Below are 19,637 nucleotides of genomic sequence, written 5' to 3'. Positions count from 1 at the left end.
TAGGAGTGTATTTTTTAGCACATTTTTTAAATATTTTTATTGATTAAAATTTATTTAAAATAACATTTTTGCATATTTTATTTTATGAACCTCTTCCATAATTTCATAATTTTTTTAATGAAATAAAATGTAACTAAAGCAAACAAATTGAATCGCTTGGCCAAGTCAAAGTCCGTCGAACCAAAGTGAGAAATCAACTTGATCGGGTTTGAATTTTTTATAACAGTCGAATGAAATGACCTAATTAAAAGATAAATACAAATTTAACGACCTAATTGAAAAAATAGTTTAGAGATTTGATTAGAAATGAACAAATAATTTAGGTATTTAAGAGTCATTTAAAAAAAATTAAACCGGATGAAAGAATAAATGAAAGAGAAGGTAATGAATATTTATATTTATTATTTTAAACTTTAAACTGTAAAATGAATATTAATTTCAATTGTTTTCTATAATAACTTCTTACTTCTTTTATATAATATTGAATGTATTTTATATTTTCAATACATTAAATATATTTAAATTTTTTTTATAAGATAACAGGTGAATTTATAAGAAAAGTTTGAAGAGAATAGTATAAAGCCGCTGGCACCTGAGACTCAATTTCAAACGCTGTGTTGTGTTCTTGAACTGGTTAAGGGCAGCTCCTCCAATCTCCATTGGCGAGAATCGACTCACTCCCACTCTCTGTATCCAGGTTTTGATTTGAGATTTATGACTGTCAACACTCGCTAGCCCCTTTTTCCTGCTTTTATTAAATTATTATACTCTGTCACATCATCAATTATCTGTTTTGTTCCAGTTAAACTGCAAACAAGGTTACTCTAATCCCTAAACTATATTCCTTTTCTTATCAGACGCAACGCAATGGATTGGGCTTTTGTTCATAAAACCTGGGATAAGTGGGCTTCTACAAACATTGGTTATTCTGGTGAGCAACATTTGCTTTCAAGCCACGCTGATATGCATACAAACTGTTTGAAACATTGTCAGATTGGTGACATTTATCTGATCCTCCTATCTTCTAGGTCATCCGTTAAAAGCTGCTTTGCTAATTAATTATGACCCGACTGGACCATCTCGATTGTTATCTACCATGTAAGAAGGATTGTCATGTTTCATTCTTGTTATGAATTTTAGTTTTACTTTTTAGCGAATCTGTTAAGAAGAAGCTGTATTGTTATTGTTACATTGTTTTTAATCTAAACACAAAAAGTAGCTGTAACATTGTAAGTTATTCTGTTTTTTATTTTTAAAATCTCTTTATATGTTTTAATACCGTCAGTGGTTGAAGAAGTTTAAGTATTTATTTCTGAAAAATTGCACAAATTGCCTGGTAAACTTCATGCTGCCTTTGTTGTGGCACTTTTATTGCATATTCGGAATTTTCTTTGTTATTTCTAGTAATATTGGATTTATCAATTGAGCTATTTGATGCTGACAGTGCTGAACAAGAAGGGATAAGAGCTAATCCCATTGAATTGAGTCACTTTGTGGACTTTATCAAACAAAATAAACTCCAGTCCGAGCTCTTCATTATCGGGTCCAATCAGTGTAGGCTCAAACTCAGCTGTATTTAGTTTGCCTAAATAATTACTTGCAGCTTTCTGTTTTTCAACTTCTTTTTGTATGCCCTCTACTACAAGGACATTTGAAATTTCTGAAACTAAGGAATATACTATTTTAAGAATTCTCCCACATGTCTAGGTAATAGGAATTTAAGAATCTTGGAGGGATAATAAACTGTGTTTAGTCCGATATATATAATTATGAACTATACGCTGCTATCTTTTAGAGGTTTAAGAGGTTAGTTGAGGAGATTTAGAAGAAGGAATTATACTTATTGCTTAAGTATATATATGGTTGTCTGTGAATAAAATGCATAGCTGTTTTTCATTTGGGATTTAGGAGATCATAAATAGCACACAAGGTGTGTGTTCATACAGACTCGCATATGCGTAAAAGTTTGAAAATTTTCCATGTCCTGGAGTGGATTGCAGATATAGATGGAAATACATGTTATTCTATGTGCGATGATAATGCATGTCATTTGAGTCATTACACATTGTATACCCTATGTGTAACTTTATCTACTGCCATGGTGCATTGTAGTTTACCTTATACTTTACTAATGGAAATTTGGATGGCAGACTTGGTCACGTCAATTCATGAGAACTGGTTTAGTGCAAGGTGTATAAACACATCGAAGCCTGCCGGTGAAGGTGCAATTGTTATACAAACAGCAGCTTATATCTTGGTTGCTCTGTAAGCATATAATTCAAATTCAGCATATTTATCATGGACTATTAATGCACTTTACTCTCTCTGTATAGTCATCTTTTAGTTTCACAGGTACGAAGGTTCCATTGGTCCAGCATCTCGGGCTATGGCAGCTGCTGATCAGTTAACTTGGCAATTAGGGCGAAAAAATCTTTAAATTAATGCTACTTCAGATCTGTACCATGCACTTACCAAAGGGCTAATTTTTCTGTTTTACTCCGATTTTGTTTAGATGGTTGCAGCCAAGTATCTTGGTGATAGAGCCATTACAGAACCGCATTGGTTACAGTATATGAGAGGGAGGTCCTCCCATTATGTATGATATACGTTTTGAAATAGATGAGTTGATACATCTGCTTTCGGTCTTTGTTAAATTTTCTGTGGAGAGGTCCAAAGGGGTCGGTTAATTGCATGGGAGATGGAATGTTATTCCTGTTTAACTTACCATCTCTTCTTGTCACAATCACAAGTGAGCATATCTTAGATGAAGAATTATATAAATAAACAACTAAACAAGATAAGGTCTTAGGTATCTCTCTTATTTTTACCTTTTACTCGTATCATGCCTATATTAACTAACTTCAATGTTGAAATCCTTAATGTATATTTACTCTTGTCTTAAATATAAGAGAAAAAAAAATACTTTTGTTGAAATCTTAAATATAAACAAATTTTAACTCATTTGAACTTATTTAATACCTATTATCTCTAAAATATCATTTGTTTTATGGAGGTTTTAGTTTCAATAATGTTTCTTTTTTTATGTTAAGTTTTAATAAAAGATAAATGGATAAAAAATAATTAAGATTTTTTTTTATATAATTAAATATGATCAATTAACATTTTTAAATTAGCGTGAATGATTTTTTCTTACATTTAAGACGAGGAAGTATCACTTAAATTCAACTAACTTGTCAAGATTTTGATTGGATGTTTTTTTAAATCACTATCACATGATGTAAAATATTTATTAATTTTAATAATTATTAACCTCGTTTGGACATTTTCAATACATAAAATGATTTCTTATCATACCATTAGGTAAGAGTAAAAATGTATAAATGAAAAATACTTATAATCTTTTTTTGTTTAGTTGTAAAAAATATAAAAGGACTTAATGTTTAAAAACAATTCTTTTTTATTTTTTTAATTTATTTTTCAAAAAAAAAAGTCCCATACCTCATTTTTGAACAAAATATTAAAGAACAGAAAAAAAAAAGAAAAAAAAAAAAAGAGGCTTTTGTAGAATTGTTGCGATTTATTCTTGGATTCCCGAAAATGACAGTGGAGAGGAGGCAGCATTTTCCCGTGGAACTCACTGCAGTGGATCACAAATCGCAAGCACGCAGCCAGAGAAGACCGCCAGAGTTCTGGTCAGAGACGACGGAGAAAACAAAACTTCGAAAATTCAATTCAACTTCCAACCATTATTTAATCCGCAACTATAAATTCAAGTCAGAGTCCTACCGAAAAAAAAAAGGTGGCGAATCGGAATCGAGTTACAATGAAATCAAATGATGTTACACGTTGGTTATGTTCGATACTATTTTGCATAGTTTTAGTTTGTGTTCAATTTGAAGGATGTGTGGGATCCAAGACTAAGAAAACGGACGAGGCATACGTCACTCTTTTGTACGGGGATGAATTCTTGTTGGGTGTTCGAGTTCTGGGCAAATCAATACGGAACACTGGATCCAACAAGGACATGGTCGTGTTGGTCTCCGATGGTGTGTCTGATTATGCCAAAAGCCTACTCCGGGTAATAATCATCTTCTCTTTAATGGGTCTTCGTCAAAATTTGAAATTTTGAACTTTAACTTTCTGTTTGACATGAATCTGTTGACACCTGAGTTTTGTGTAGTTTGTAATTTTAACTCTATATTTGGTGGATTTTTGTTCGAATTTTGTGAAGGCTGATGGGTGGATAGTGGAGATGATTAGTTTACTGGCTAATCCTAATCGAGTGCGTCCAAAGAGATTTTGGGGTGTCTACACAAAGCTCAAAATATTTAACATGACTGACTACAAGAAAGGTAACATTTTTCTTTTGGCCTTTGGTGTGTATATATCATCTGGTTGTAGAAATAAGGATGGAACCGTATAATTCTCATTTAGGTTGTGAGTTTAATTTTCATGCACTCCCTGGATAAAGACTTTTGCACTAGCAATCAATAAAAAATGATTTCAAGTATAGTTTTTAAAGTAACTATAATAAAAGTCAACAACTTACCATACATAACAATAACAACAATATGTGATTGAATGATAATATAAAAATCTGTATATTCTAATTAAATTCTCTCCATTGAAATGGGAGTATTTACTATTCTGTGCTGTTTGGTTAAAATTTTCCTTTTATTTCCAGTTAGTTGCTTTTTAAATCAAGTGAAACTGGAGGAGACAGTTTAGGTTTCAGGTTTTCAGCTTTCTATCTTATAAGCGGTACAATGTGTGGTTTATTGGTTGTTTATGCATTGAATGTGAATGTGCAGTTGTTTACCTTGATGCGGACACTATTGTGGTTAAAAATATTGATGATCTTTTCAAGTGTGGGAAATTCTGTGCTAATTTAAAGCATTCTGAGAGGTTGAATTCGGGAGTCATGGTTGTGGAGCCATCTGCAACTCTTTTTAATGACATGATGAGCAAAATAAAAACTACTGCATCTTACACTGGAGGTAAAAACAAATTTTGGGTACTTTTATATTCTATTACTTTTGTTCTTTTGATTTTGATTTTTTTATTTTATTTTATTTTGTATTATTTATTTTTTTGTTTTAAAGACCATATATGCTAGATGTTGATTTAAACCCGATAGCTTTTAACAATGGCCTTCATCTGTCTTTCTCCCTTTGACAGGCGATCAAGGATTTCTCAATTCATATTACTCTGGATTTCCCAATGCACATGTTTTTGAGCCAAATTTGAGCCCAGAGATGTTTAGTTCCAGACCCATTCCTGAAATGGAGCGACTATCAACACTGTATAATGCTGATGTTGGTCTTTACATGCTTGCTAACAAGGTACTATGATATAGATAATGAGTGAATAGTACTTTCCTTCTAAGTAATTAGAGCCAGTGAGACATAAGAGATATATTCCCCATTTTAGATTAATTATGCTGGATCTGCTCATTTGAGTTCAGTTGAGATGAACTGTATACTGGGTTATGTTGCTTTTACAAATCAATGATTAACTTGTCTGAAAGAGTCCTACACTTTCATGTATATGATGTTTAATTATTGTGATGTTGTTCAGTAATTATGATGTGATTTGTTTTGCATGTACTGTCTTCTTTGTGGCCATTGGAATAAATTATGGCATTCAAGTGACCCTATATTACTGTTGGCAATGTGGTAGTTTCAGTGTGTTTGGTTTTCCATTAGCACAAATTCCCAAGCATGCAAACAAAAAAAGTAATCACTAGTTGCTTGCAGGCAAACATACATTAGGCTCTTTCCCAATGGAAAACCAAACACACATGCAGCAGTTAGAATCAGCATTTGTTAATCTGAGCTTATTAATGGGTCAAGGTGATGATTTGAGAAATCTTTATATTTGTCATCATCTTAGCATTTTCATCTTCCTTTAGTTAGTGTTAGAAGTTTAGTTTTTGGGCATGTGTGGTCTGTAGAAACTTATGCTTTCAATCAATTCTGAAATGTTTAGCTAATTTTTAAAATTAGTGATACTGTGATAGGTGTGTGGAAATTGTTTCATTTAGAAATAAGTAGTTCAGATTCTTGTTAAGATTTTGTTTTATTATGCCCTATTATAGGGCACCTAGCCTACATAACAAATATTATGTAGAAGATATAGTATAACACCCTGGATACCAAATATATATTTGTCTCTGAGCATTCATTTGTATTGCATCTTTCGATTCTATTATCTAACATTCAAACTATTCGTGCTGATCAATCCAGTGGATGGTAGATGAGAATGAACTCCGTGTGATTCACTATACACTGGGCCCCCTTAAGCCTTGGGACTGGTGGACGTCTTGGCTTTTGAAACCTGTTGATGTCTGGCAGGTACTTTTGCAACTCATTATCCTTTTTTTGGTCTTCTATTAATATCATAAAAAATGTTCTCATCCTCATAGTTATAGAGACCACATTTGTCTAAGTAACTCCATCTTCCCAGTTGAAGCTTGTTACAAAAAGTATACTGACTTGTTTGTTCGAACCTTGGTGATATGTTTAGGATGTAAGGGAGCAGCTTGATGAATCCCTTCCTGGAACAGGAGGGGGCCAGAATTCTAAAGACAGTTTTCTTGTGAAATTTCTGTTTCTGCTACCATTCTGTGCTTTACTCTTCTGCTGCTATCATTCATTTACAAAGGTCAGCTATCATGGATTGATATACTTGTCCAATCTCTTTGCTTTAAGCTAATACAGCTTTATATAAGTCTCATAACATTGTATTTTCTGCAGAATCAAGGGTACTTCAGTACACTTTGCAGAAGCTCACTATGTGATCAAGTCAGACACCTTTATTATAGGATTAGATCAAATGGACCACTTGCATATAATAGTATTTCGACATCAACAACCAATTCAGTCCATCAGGTTGGTTTTCTATTCTGTGTTCTAGTTGAGGATTTGGATCCTGCCATGCAATGACCTCAGATGATGGAATCATTTGATGAAAGACAAGCACACTGCCCTACATGGGTGGCTTCCCCAAATCCCTGACACTGAGTCCCACATTCTTTCCTGCACAGGAAGTTATGTCTATATGACTATCTATCATCAAATGACCTGGTCATGTTATGGCTTCAAACTAGAGAATGCATATCCTCTAGTTGGATGCACTTAATGCTTAGATTTATGTATTTTCAACATACTAATTTTTGTTTCTATGGTGTCTAGCAGCTCTTAAATGGTGCTCAGAACAAGGCTCCTGCATATTTGGGTGGCATTTCTGTCTGTGTCTGTTTTGTGGTTGCAGTGGTGTCTCTGGGACTAGCTCTCTTGATTGTTCCTCGGCAAGTGATGCCATGGACTGGATTGCTTTTGATGTATGAATGGACATTCACAATTTTCTTTATATTATTTGGAGGTTATATCCATTTGATTTATCAGTGGGGAAAAATAGTGGGATCACGCGTAGCATCTTCCTTGTCACAGCCTGGGTCTGATTATGATTCCGAAAAACGTATGTTCTCAAGAGTAAAGCTTCTTTTGTGGTTGTTTTTCATTTAATTGTGATGTTGAGGTACTTTTTTTTATATATATTGAATCTATATGTTATCTGTATTTACAGGTCATCAGCGACAGATATCATCTTGTGATGTTGCTACATGGTACTATGGTTTAGGGATGGCCCTGTTGGCCATTGCAGCTCCATCGTTGCCTTGTCTTTTTGGAATTACTGCCTTGTTTTTAAGGTAATTTATGCTCTAATATATCATGGCAAGTGAGGGCGAGCCCTGGTGCAGCGGTAAAGTTGTGCCTTGGTGACTTGTTGGTCATGGGTTCGAATCCGGAAACAGCCTCTTTGCATATGCAAGGGCAAGGCTGCGTACAATATCCCTCCCCCATACCTTCGCATAGCGAAGAGCCTCTGGGCAATGGGGTACGAAGTTTTTTTTTTATATCATGGCAAGTCTAGTTAAAATACTTCTAAACTTTTTTTTCTTTATTGGGAAACTTATATCTTTGTTCCCAATGGCATGTCTTTGTTATTTAATCATTGACTATTAGGAAATTTTGAAATGTCAAAATTCAACAATAACCCTCTTTATGTTTCAGAGGAAAGAAAATGAGGAAGGAAATAAAATTTTGAATTGGAGAGAAAATGAGGGAAATTTTTGAAGTTTTTTTTCTAGAAGTAAACTTTTTTCTTTTGTTCATTTTCTCTTCAACCAAACCAAAGAAAATGTATTGTTTTCGTATTTTCTCCTCTATTTTTTACCCTTTCATCCAAACACATCATAAAAGAACCTCCAATGTCCAATGTCTGCCCAATTAGCAATTATTTCATTGATAACTTGTTTGTATCCACATGATATAGGAGCAGTAAACAAATAGTAATTATAATTAAAAGTTGGGTTATCTTTGAGTTTAATGGTCATACATTGACAATATAAAACAATCTTATGTTGGTATCCAATCACAAATTACTATTTATATGATTTTTAAATTGTATAGCATAAAAGTTAACAAGCTCACCATACATGACGAATTGTGATTGAATGACGATATAAAACTGTTTTACATTGTCAGTGCATAACCTATTTTCTCTATCTTTATAATTTCAAGATATTTTAGTTAATTTTTGTGGCTTCTGTGTATGGGTAGTATTTCAGGTTAACTTTATGCTATGCATTTAAGACTTTGTTTCATATTTGAAAGGCCCCATGACTCTTAATGGGCTTGGGTTAGTAGTTAGTGTCAAAGGTCACATTTATGGAGTTGTTTCGTGTAACTTGCTTTTTAGTAAGTTGAGCCTAGGAAGTTGTAGATTAGTACTTGTAATCTGAATTCCCTAAGAAGAGGTGCAATATGAGAATTCAGAGGTCTTAAGCTTGTATCATAGAAGCTGAACCTTGGTCTTTGAATGGAAGATCCTTTAGGTGAAAAATAAACCCAAAATTATCAAATATAATTTTTCTTTTTACCTAGTTTGTCTGATCAGAAGAACCAGCAATTCGCTGCGTTCGAATATTTGTTCTCCCAGTCATTCTTTAATTCTTGTCTTGACATTTTGCGCTACATCATCACGGCACATTGCTAGTACCACTGTACCAGCACTTATTTGTGGTGTTTGAAAGTCAATGAAACATCCTAAAGTGCCTTCTCTAATTTTGAAGTGGATTTAGCCATTATTTTACCATTAATTCAAAGTAGTTTTGGTATTAAAAGATCAGTTATCAAATATTTTCTTGAAATTAAATTTTCATTTTTATTTTTAACAGGTTAGGTTTGATGGTTGTTGGGGGCATAATATTGGCTTCTTTCATGACATATGCTTCCGAACATCTTGCTATCCGATCATTTCTCAAAGGCTTTGATGAGCGCGAAAATGCTCGAAATAGTGGCTCATGTTTCTTATGTTGATTTGATTGTGACAATTGCGAGTGGTGATGTAAACTATGGTCGATATTTTCTTCCCTTTTCAGCTTACATATGTAATGCTGTTCTAGTGGAAAATGTATTTAATGAATTTTTGTCTATCTTCTAACAATGTATTTTGCCGAGGTTCTGTTGTAATATTATTGTTATTCTTTCAGAAGATGACCTTATTCTATTGAAATCACACATAATGGTGTCTCAAAACAGCTCATTGATTTGACTTGGTTGAAGGCATAAACATGCATAATATGGTTCATAAAGTATGATTAGTTTTGTCGAGTATATTTTAGAGGGTAAATTGTTAATTTATCATTTAATGATGTGAGTTAGTTTATTTTGGATTTTCTTTTAAAGTTTTTTTTAGAGATTAAAAAAAATCTTTAAAACAAGTAAATCGGCATTATTTGCTCTTAATTTAATAAAGTGCAGGAGGTCAAACATAAGTTATTGTTATGATGGCACTGCACAAGGGTTGACAATGACTAATGAGGGTTGCGAGTCGGTGCAACTCAGATCATTTTCTAACAAACTATTTCAATACACTTGTTTTAATTAAAACTAATGTCTGACTTTCATTTCTTATTTAGAGTCCTATTCATAACTCCATAGGTTATGAATTTTTTTTAATTAATAACAAAATAAAAAATGCAATTTCATTTTGTTCCATCTTTACACTAAGTTTATATTTGACAAAACTCATATATAAGATAAGTTAAAAAATTTATAAGTCGACTTAAAATTTATAAATTATTGGCCAAAAGCTAAAAACTTATAAGCCAACTTATTGAGTTAGAAGTGTTTATAAAAATAAGTTGTTAAAGTAATGGGTGATTATAAAAATGATATAAAAGGGCCTATTTAACCATATATATGCATATATTATAAATTTTATTTTTATTTTGTAGAAAAATATATATTTTTAGGTAATTATAATTTTACATCTTTTTACTAATTTTATATTCTTATTAAGATTTTTAAAGAACAAATATTTTATTAAAATTAATAATTAAAGTAAATAGTATTATACGTAAAAAAACCCTAAAAAATAGGGATAGTATGAATGAGGCATGAGAGAAGAGAACGTAATGTTAAAACAATTAAGATAAGAGACTAAATAAAGAAGAATATAATTATGGTAAATATTAAAATAGAAGAAATTATAGTTATCAATTTATAAGTTATAAGCTAGCTGAAAATCGATAGCATATTATAGTTTATTAATGCACGTCTTCTATAACTTTCTACCTTTTTTTAATAGACCATACTGGGAAACAATTCTTGGGTAAGATTATTATGATACGCTATTTACACGGTGGTTACCACCTGACATCCTAGCAACCTTTTCAATACATTTTTTTTTATATATATATATATAGCGGTTTGCCATGGCATGTACTAAGCCAACTACCTATGATCCTATCATAGCCTTCTTGCTAGTGGAATTCGCACTAGAAAACCATATAGTGGACTAATTTATAGAAAATATCTATAATTAAATTTTAGTGTAACAAGCACTTCTAAAGAGATTTTTTATTTATTATATATTAAATATCTTTTCAACAACCCTTAATAGTTGAAGTTAACAAGTTGAAAATCGTACAAGCGTGACTTCTTAATTAAGTGGTTCATCACTGTCACTACTCCCACTTGAAGTCAACACAATGAATGCCAAATAACAAAATTGCGAACAAAAAATAATCCGCACAACGAATATCTGTAAGTGTAAAAATAATATGCACAATTTATGTGAATATTTTTTTTAAAAAAAATTGCAAGGACAAATTTTGCTTGGGTGAATCGGTTAAATGTGATGCATAAATGCATAATCGAGCTATATATGCCTTTAAGTTTTTCATAAAGATACTTTCTTACTTAAGTAAACTTAACATGTATGCTAGCTAAATGTCATTGAAGTTGTCAAAGTTAATTATCATGTTTGGCTTGTCGTTTTGGCCATAGATGACTCATAAACCAATAGAAATTTGTTAATGTACTGTTTAAACTTTACACCACATTTTGTTGTGGTGCGCATCACTTTCCTTCGTGTGGGACGCATTTGATAATGAAAAATAAAGATTGTGGACAAATGGAGGAAGGAGTTGACGAGACCATGCATCCTTATCCTAAAGTAATAAGGTGTGGCAATCAAAACAATTAAATTTATAGATAATAATTTAGTAAAAATTATCTGCGAGTATAACTCGGTTAGTTAAATAATGTGTAAGAACATTTGAATTTATGATTTTTTTTTTCATTTTTTATTATCATGTCAATCTTATTTTTATTTTTTATTTTCATGTCAATCTTATATTTTTCATGTGTGAGTTATTATAAATCTCCAATATTTATATTTGATTCCAACAAAGAAAAGAGAAATTACAAACTGTGTTGTACCCTTTGTGTATTGGCGCTTCACTGAGCAGGTTAAGCTAACTAACATATTGTGAATCATAATTAATAATATAAGAGGTAAATTCACTTATGGAGGATTCATTAAGCAAAAACAAACTATTCAAGTACGATTATAGTTGCTGAAAGAAAATAAAAAGTGAAACCCAAGTGTACTCTCAATTGTATCATGTATAATAATACATATTGTTTTTTTATATATAAAAAATGTTAAGATAAGTTAAGTTCTAAAACTTATTAGGACTGTGGCATGCTCCTAGATTCAAAAAAATACTTGTAAACCAACAAAGTTCTCCAATTGGGTGGCTGAATTCAAGGACCCATATGTTCTTGGATGAGTTCGATTATCAATTAGACCAATCTTAATTAATTTATTATTTAATAGTTAATAGTTAATGCATAGTTTTTGTGTGTGTGTGTGTAAGTTAATACATAATTTATTAATAATGTAGGAAATTAATACACATTGGAAATTTCAAACTGCGACAAAAATTCAATATGATTAATCGTACTTGTTTGTTATTACAGATTTGCTGTTAAACTTCTTTAATTTGATATAATAATATAGATAATAGATTCAACAGGTTTTCGAAATAATCATGTCACGAACGAATGTTCTTAATTTACTTGGCTTAGGTTGGTGAACATTAATTGGTTCCCTTCTGAATTTCTGCAGCTGTAAATTGTAGGCAGATATATTTGATGAATTTTATCCATAAGTATCCAACACTTACTTTTTCCGGCAAGTTATTAATTGATGGCCCTTTGAACTTCGAAGCGTGAGAAACAAAATATATATGCAGATGCATGCATGCCTGTACGTGGTCAACACTGCCACTGGACTGAAATTGCATGCTAGCGGGTATTCATCAATCACAACACAAATTGAAGTAAGTATCTGATCTAACTCAACTATAAAAATCATTTTAAAAATGAAATTTATTTCTCACTTACATTTTATCCATTATTAGATGATGTGAGATTTTCATCATCTCATGTCAGACCTCTCAAATGTGAATTAAATTTGTAGGTCAGAACATTTGTAAGTAGTCTAATACTGAGTGATTTAATAGGCACAAGAAAAATTAACAAAATAAACTTGATATCATTTTAAAAATTAAATCTATACTTAATTCAATTTCAAAAAATAATTCTAAGAGATGAGGTCACACAAAGATCGCTTCTCATTTATATATGGCCATATCATTATCATTAAGATGAGCGAGACATCCAACATTATTATTATTATTATTTTATTTAATATATTCAAGTACAATTTGAAGTATTGTTTGATGCATGCCTCGTCAATAGCATAAGCTACAATACAACTAAAGATCATTAGGGAAGTGGATGGTTATCATGGTTGAATTGTTTCAGGTACACATAGCAAGAGTGGATCACGTGCTTAGTTATTATTTTTTATCAAAAGCCGAAAATATATATTATTAGATGAGTACAAGACATATACTCTAACTCATTACTAAAGCCATTTAGGTATATCATTAGATGATCCCTGTTCACTGTTTAGGATTACATATATATACAAGTGGACTCTTACACCAACCAGAAAGGGAAATTATATTATCGCTAATAATAGCGAACCGATCGAGCCTAACACCTCACTTTTATATCTCCAAGACAACCAAACCAAATAGACCAAACTGCTTTGCACACAATTAAGCCAAACTGTTTTGCCTTTACACCTGAAAAAGACCTCTATGCTATATATATAGTGATCAACGACACAGAATTTAGGGGGACTATAGGACAACCAACAAGCCAAAAATAATCTTTATCCATAATCACTGAATAAATAAATGAGCTGAATGAATCCCCATCATTTTCATCGCAAACATGTCTGTTAATTAATTACCAACTCTCCTATGAAACCGATTTGTTTTTGTTGGCAACCCAGCTATTTAGTATTTATTGCCAATTTTTCATGAAAATGCTAGCTAGCATTTTGTGAGGATAGATAATTTTAATACCACACAACCTAGCTAGTTGGTAATTAAGTAAGATGAACCCCGTCGAAAATTATGCTCTCACCCCCAACTATGAGCCTATATATATATATGAATGATGAATCCAGCATGTTTTTGTTTAATTAATTAACAGAAAGCAGTAGTAGCTTAATATTATTGTTCTATTTCATATTGAACAAGAAGCAAGAAGAGAAAAAAGTGAAACACAAGAACTTCATCCAAGTTAAAATAAATGCAGCTGCACTGCAGCATATATAGCAGAAAGAGAAAACAACATAACATATCTATCTATGTCCAAGGAGAGCGGAGGGGTTGGTCGAATTGATGAAAGAGATTATAATAAAACAGAAATGATATATCCTCTTCCTTGTTTTACAACATAGATGGATGAAATTAAAGCCAAGCATCAGACTTGCCTAGAGTGCACATTTCTTCAGGTTTCTTGCTACCTCTTTTCTTGTGGTCTTATATTTGGCCATGGCTCCAATAACTGCAGCGAGATCCCCACAAACAAATACTTCTTGATCTTGGACCAAACTGATATTGTTTTCAACCTTGAGAGTCTCATGGTCTTCTTCAAAAGCACTTAGAAGAAGAAGAAAATTAGGAAAGAGGGGATTAGATTTGTTGACAATCCGGAGATTACAACAATAATTGTATTTATAAGGGGACATAGATTTCGAAGTGAGATATAACACTTGCTATATTACAATTTTATAACACTTTTATAATTATTTTACATTTTATTAGAATAAACTAATAATTAATATAATTTTTTTTACATGGTCGGATAATGTAATCATGAATTGTTATAATTAGTTGACAATATACAATTATTTTGCACTAACAACCTATTAAAATTACTGATGGAATATATTATTACCTTTTCTTTTTAGGGGATATTATTACCTTATTAGTTATTATTTTACTAAAATTGGAATTTGAATCTAAAGTATTGGACCCACTGAGAAAAAAACAAATAGATAAAAATAAAAGTGATACATGATAATTTTGTAGTGTAGTATCTATTTATTGTTGGAAGATAAATGAAAAGGAATATCCTATTGCCCAATTGGGTTAAGATTCTGCGAATTATAGCTGGAACGAGGGAATCGAGACATTGGGCCCATAAAAAGAATACAAATACCGATACTAAAAATTTGGTAAAAATAAAGGGTAATACAGAAAATAATTTTGTAGTAAATTAGAAAGTTATAAAAAAAAGTATTTGTAGTAGATATCATTTTTTGTTGAATATATGCGAGTAAATTAATTTCATTTGTAGTAAAAATCATTAATTTACTTGCCTATAGATATATGCTTTTTTCTTTCATTTGTTTAAATAAAGTAAGAGCACTACATACATGCGTCCCTCTCTACTTTACCAAAAGAAAACAAAATGAAATTTTGCATTTATTGCTATTAGCAATAAATAAAAAATCTCATTCTGTTTAAAGGTGACTCTTTTATACAAAAGTAGAAAAAAACATAATATGGTATGGTAGTATGAGTAATTAAAAGGAAAATGCTTTTCACACCACCTCAATATTTTTTCATATTTCAAAAGTTAATTTTTAAAATATATATATATTAAAAGGTGTGTGTGAGAGAGAGAAGGTAAAGATTAAACAAAATGACAGTGTAAATGGACCGACTATTGATATCATCGTGTCAAGTGAGTCTTACAAGATAGATCCACAATGAGGGTTATTATTAATCTCAACAAAATTACTCTTGACCCCTACCAGTCAAGGGCAAATTACAAATTACCCTTCTCCATCCCACCCCACTCTTCCCCAACTCTTCTATCTTCATTTTCCTCTCTTTTTTTCATTCATTCATTCTTCTTCTTTTCTCTTTCCCTTTGTCTCGTTCTTCACTCTCTTTGCACTCATGTTGTCAGGTATTTTTTTTCCATTTTCGTGGTCAAACAGAATCACGATTCTGTTGTGAAATTTCGCACAGCGAAATCATAGTTCTGTTATTCTCGGTATTGTTGATGCACAACGGAATCCCAATTTTGTTGTGCATTTTTTTACAAATAACTATATTTCATGTATTATTATGTAGACCAATGGATTGGAATACGTTTATATCTAACGAGTTTGGAATGCCAGTTGGATGGAGAAATATGGATAATGAAAGTCAATTTTTTTACCAACCCAACCTTTTATGTGGAGTCGAGCCTAATGATGATATGAGAGATAATAATGATGAAAATGTGGGTGGTGAAGACATTGATATGCAAACGCAACCTAGTTATGGCAAAGGGCTTACAATGGAGAAGCTGCTACACATCAGAAGCCCGCTTATGACAAAGGGCTTACAATCAACTCATACAAGCTTTCAACGCAATACAATTTCAACCAGTTAGAGGATCTCAATATATAGTAGATATTTCTAAGAATTGGAATATGTAGTAGACATTTATTTAACTATGTAATAGACATTTTGTTCATGACAAATATTGAGTGTGTATTCCATTATTTTTATGGATATGAAATTCAATACGTAGTAGACTTTTATATGAAATTGTATGCAATATGTAGACTTTTATAAATTCTAGAAAAAATACTAAATGAAAGTGTAATTCCCAGAAAAAAAATGTAAAACAGAATCACTTACGTTGAACATTTTTTCTCCAAAATAAAAAATTAAACGGAAGTGTGATTTTGTTATATATTTTTTTAGGAATAAAATCTAAACGAAAGTGTGATTTCGTTGTACACGTTATACAATAAAATCACACTTTTGTAGTACACGTTATACAATAGAATCACACTTTCATAGTACTATCATGTATTAACTCCCCCTATACAATATAATCATAATTTTGTTGTGTGTTTTTTCCCTCTTAGAAAAGTATTACAACATCGTGTTTTTGTTGCATAAAAGGGGGTGTACATTTTTTGCACAAATCAAGATTCAGTTGTGCAAAAAATATGCACCCCTTTATGCAAGGGAAGCATGATGCCATAATACTTTTTTAGGAGGGGTAATCTTGGAAATTTGAGAGATTATAGGGACCAATAGCAAAAGGCATTGGGGTCAATAGCAATACCCCTTCACAATTTAACCCAACACAATAACAGCACAGTGAAAGCCCATCCAATTAAAGGTGATTCTAAATATCAAAATCAAACACTCGTTCTTGGCTTCATCGATCGATATTCGACAAGCTCAAGCAAGCATGCACCGCAAGCTCTCACCTTTGAAGCCCCAAATTTTAAAAGTGAGTCAATCCATTTCCATTTCTGCTTCTGTCAATGTTATTCTTTGCATGCAATTATTCTTTACCCTCCAGTTTCCGTTTTAGATTTTATTTTTTTGTATAAGAGATGAATTTATTGTTCAAATCTTTTTTTTTTTTTATCAGCTTCTGTCAATCCGTTTTAGATTATGAACTGGGTCTCTTGTAAATTGTGTTAATAACTACTTACTAGCCTCAGAAAAGTAGAAGAACCAAGTGAAATAGAATGAATTAGAAATATATTTTATTTTTAACTGATATATAGCCACATTCAGGTTGTCCCGATGAAACAAAAAGTTATGATGTTAATTCATATGAAAACCGTGTTTTATACTTGATCAGATATAAATGGACATTGTATTCAAGTTTTGCCTCTGATGTCTGAAACCCTGAATAAATGGGTTTGAATTTGTCATCACAGTTCCAAAATCTAGACCAGTGGTGAACATGGGGTTGGCTTATTTATTTATTATTATATTATCAATGACTGAACTTATGTATCTCATTATCAGTTAAGAGTTGTCTGTACTTCTTTTTGGCTCTTCTTAAGATGTTGTTAGTTTGTGCTTAGCAGGATATAACTGGCCTGACAGAAACTGAGAGGATGAAACGTAATAGTGTTTATCCCTCTGCACTTAACTGTGATGACATCTTGCATGAGATCCTACTTCGAATACCACCACCAACTATCTCCAAATTAATTATCGTATCAAAAATATGGTTGCGTGTGATATGCAGTCCTTCATTTCGTCAATGCTACTTGAGGCAATGGGGACAAAGTTTTCGACTTTTGGGTTTTTTTGTTTGCAACTTTTTATATCTTGGAAGACCTCGTGATGGCTATCGTCGCCCTCGTTGGGAGCCTGCGCTCCCAATCTTGTCCACTTGCAAAGATGGTGATGATTTGAAACTTTCTGGAATCCTCAAACATCTTGGGTACTTCATTGATAGTTCCAAAGGAATTATTCTTTCTGGTTTCCATCCAAAGACATATTATGTGTACAATACTGTGACCAAGCAAAAGTATGAACTCCCAGAACCTCAGCAGTTCTATAAAGTTCTGTGCATGGCATTGATTGTTGAGGAATATCTTGATAGTGACATATGCTACAAGGTGATCCGTGCAAGATGTGAATGCAAACTTAAGGAACGCAACACTGTCTCAATTGAGACTTATTCATCAAAAACTAGACAATGGAAGCAATCCACTCTGATGTGCTCCACAACTTTTGCATTGTGCCCAAGGACGGCAGCTATGGTGGTTGGAGGGGTTGTACACTGGTTTGCAATGTGGGGAAAACTTGCCATTTATGATCCTCGTCTTGGAGACAGGTATATAGCCTTGATTAAACTACCAACAGGTGTGTTAACACATGAGCATGAGGAATCTGTTCTTGGGGAGTCATCTGATGGGCTTTTGCAGTATGGCCAGAGCAATAATTTGGGCCTGGAGATATGGATACTTGAGAAGGAATCAGGAGCCAACTCATCTATTTACTGCAACTGCACTCATCTGAAGTACAAGTGGATTCTGAGGTGGAGATTAAACTTTAAAGTATTATGGAAGCAGATGCCGTCTTTAAGCACACATTCTAAAGAAACCCAGATATTGTCATTCCTTCCTCAGAATTCTACTTCTATCTTCATTAGGTCGGGGTGGAATATTTTGCTGTGTGATTTGGAGACCAAAACGGTGGAAATTGTCAATTATCAGGGTCGTGGAGGAACCATTTCATGGGAATCTAGCAAAGTAGTTCCTTACTTTCTACCAGCTTGGCCACACACTTCCTCGGTGTCGGTGTCATGACAACATGGAACAAGGGAAAACTTGTCGTTTTTCAATCTAGAGGCACTTGGTCTTTTCCATTCTGTTTTTGATCTGGATATGATGAAAATTAAGGGTCTGTTTTATTTTCTGTGTTCACTTTTAATTACAATCTTGTTTTCAATCTAAAAGTTGTTTTCACTAGTTTCTATTCAAATCTTTGAAAACAGGAAATAGATTGAAAACAAGGTATAATTAAAAGTAAAAACCAAAAACATTTTGTCAAAGTAAACGGACCCTAAGCTTTTAGCTTCTTTGTTCTGTTTTGAATAGCCATAGTATTAGTAGGACCTTCATTTCTCTTACAGTTTCAGTGGTGTACTGTACATGCCTAGAGGTTGCTGTGTTATCAAAACACTGAAAAATATTACTCTTCTGATTACTTTCTCTTTAGTCTTTTCGTAGAAGAATTCAGAATTGCAGCCTGATACAGTCACAACAAGCTGCATATAACGGTTTTCAAAGATGAAGATGCAAGACTCTTGTTTTACCCGTTTTTGTTTGGTTTTGCTAAAGTAGAATTTGAATATAGTTTTGTTTGATTATGGTAACTATGTATATGAATTTCATACATTGAAAACTGATGTCCTTTAATTTACAGTAAAACACATTCGTTGTGTGTGCTCAAGGTGGTAGTTTTGTTTCTACTAGAGAGCAGCACCACTGGAAGGTATTCAACGATAGTTTTCAGACATGGTGTATTTTCTAGAAAAATATAGCATTGTGTATGCATTAGAAAGGATAATATGTTGGTACGGCTACGAATATAAATTCGTATGAACCCTGCAGGTTCGGGATCCTTTGGAACT

The 19,637-nt window shown here is 32.4% G+C and overlaps 3 protein-coding genes across 5 annotated transcripts; all 3 read left to right on the top strand.

Annotated features, from left to right (window-relative positions):
• Positions 1 to 538: 538 nt before the first annotated feature.
• Positions 539 to 2,635, top strand: LOC100811973 (uncharacterized). 2 transcript variants are annotated; one of them, XM_003554670.5, is made up of 6 exons: positions 539 to 697; positions 858 to 931; positions 1,029 to 1,098; positions 1,445 to 1,554; positions 2,151 to 2,265; positions 2,353 to 2,635. In XM_003554670.5, exons 2-6 carry the CDS (start codon positions 868 to 870, stop codon positions 2,435 to 2,437), a joined length of 444 nt encoding a protein of 147 aa, XP_003554718.1. In that variant the 5' UTR covers positions 539 to 697; positions 858 to 867; the 3' UTR covers positions 2,438 to 2,635. The 2 variants fall into 2 exon arrangements, with proteins under 2 accessions (XP_003554718.1, XP_006604860.1); XM_006604797.4 differs by having other exon boundaries at positions 2,345 to 2,635.
• Positions 2,636 to 3,548: 913 nt separating this feature from the next.
• Positions 3,549 to 9,519, top strand: LOC100810905 (inositol phosphorylceramide glucuronosyltransferase 1). Of its 2 annotated transcripts, none has more exons than XM_006604795.4 (10): positions 3,549 to 4,039; positions 4,193 to 4,313; positions 4,773 to 4,958; positions 5,140 to 5,303; positions 6,207 to 6,314; positions 6,487 to 6,624; positions 6,717 to 6,851; positions 7,155 to 7,440; positions 7,549 to 7,672; positions 9,203 to 9,519. In XM_006604795.4, the coding sequence occupies exons 1-10, from the start codon at positions 3,785 to 3,787 to the stop codon at positions 9,342 to 9,344; spliced, it is 1,659 nt and encodes a 552-aa protein (XP_006604858.1). In that variant the 5' UTR covers positions 3,549 to 3,784; the 3' UTR covers positions 9,345 to 9,519. The 2 variants fall into 2 exon arrangements, with proteins under 2 accessions (XP_006604858.1, XP_006604859.1); XM_006604796.4 differs by having other exon boundaries at positions 3,550 to 4,039; positions 7,158 to 7,440.
• A 7,321-nt stretch (positions 9,520 to 16,840) lies between these two features.
• On the top strand, positions 16,841 to 19,205 carry LOC100810374 (F-box protein At5g03970). The gene is made up of 2 exons (XM_003554667.5): positions 16,841 to 16,985; positions 17,578 to 19,205. Exons 1-2 carry the CDS (start codon positions 16,944 to 16,946, stop codon positions 18,808 to 18,810), a joined length of 1,275 nt encoding a protein of 424 aa, XP_003554715.1. The 5' UTR covers positions 16,841 to 16,943; the 3' UTR covers positions 18,811 to 19,205.
• The last annotated feature ends 432 nt before the right edge of the window (positions 19,206 to 19,637 follow it).

This window comes from Glycine max, chromosome 19 (assembly GCF_000004515.6).
Source record: "Glycine max cultivar Williams 82 chromosome 19, Glycine_max_v4.0, whole genome shotgun sequence".
Taxonomy (NCBI): domain Eukaryota; kingdom Viridiplantae; phylum Streptophyta; class Magnoliopsida; order Fabales; family Fabaceae; genus Glycine; species Glycine max.
This window is presented reverse-complemented; position numbering and strand designations above follow the sequence as displayed.

Coding starts and splice junctions, on each gene's coding strand:
- LOC100811973 (XM_003554670.5), top strand. CDS start 868: ATGGATTGGGCTTTTGTTCATAAAACCTGGGATAAGTGGGCTTCTACA. Junction 932..1,028: donor TACAAACATTGGTTATTCTG/GTGAGCAACATT, acceptor CCTATCTTCTAG/GTCATCCGTTAAAAGCTGCT. Junction 1,555..2,150: donor CATTATCGGGTCCAATCAGT/GTAGGCTCAAAC, acceptor TTTGGATGGCAG/ACTTGGTCACGTCAATTCAT.
- LOC100810374 (XM_003554667.5), top strand. CDS start 16,944: ATGCACCGCAAGCTCTCACCTTTGAAGCCCCAAATTTTAAAA. Junction 16,986..17,577: donor TGAAGCCCCAAATTTTAAAA/GTGAGTCAATCC, acceptor TGTGCTTAGCAG/GATATAACTGGCCTGACAGA.
- LOC100810905 (XM_006604795.4), top strand. CDS start 3,785: ATGAAATCAAATGATGTTACACGTTGGTTATGTTCGATACTATTTTGC. Junction 6,852..7,154: donor CAACCAATTCAGTCCATCAG/GTTGGTTTTCTA, acceptor TATGGTGTCTAG/CAGCTCTTAAATGGTGCTCA. Junction 7,673..9,202: donor ATTACTGCCTTGTTTTTAAG/GTAATTTATGCT, acceptor TATTTTTAACAG/GTTAGGTTTGATGGTTGTTG.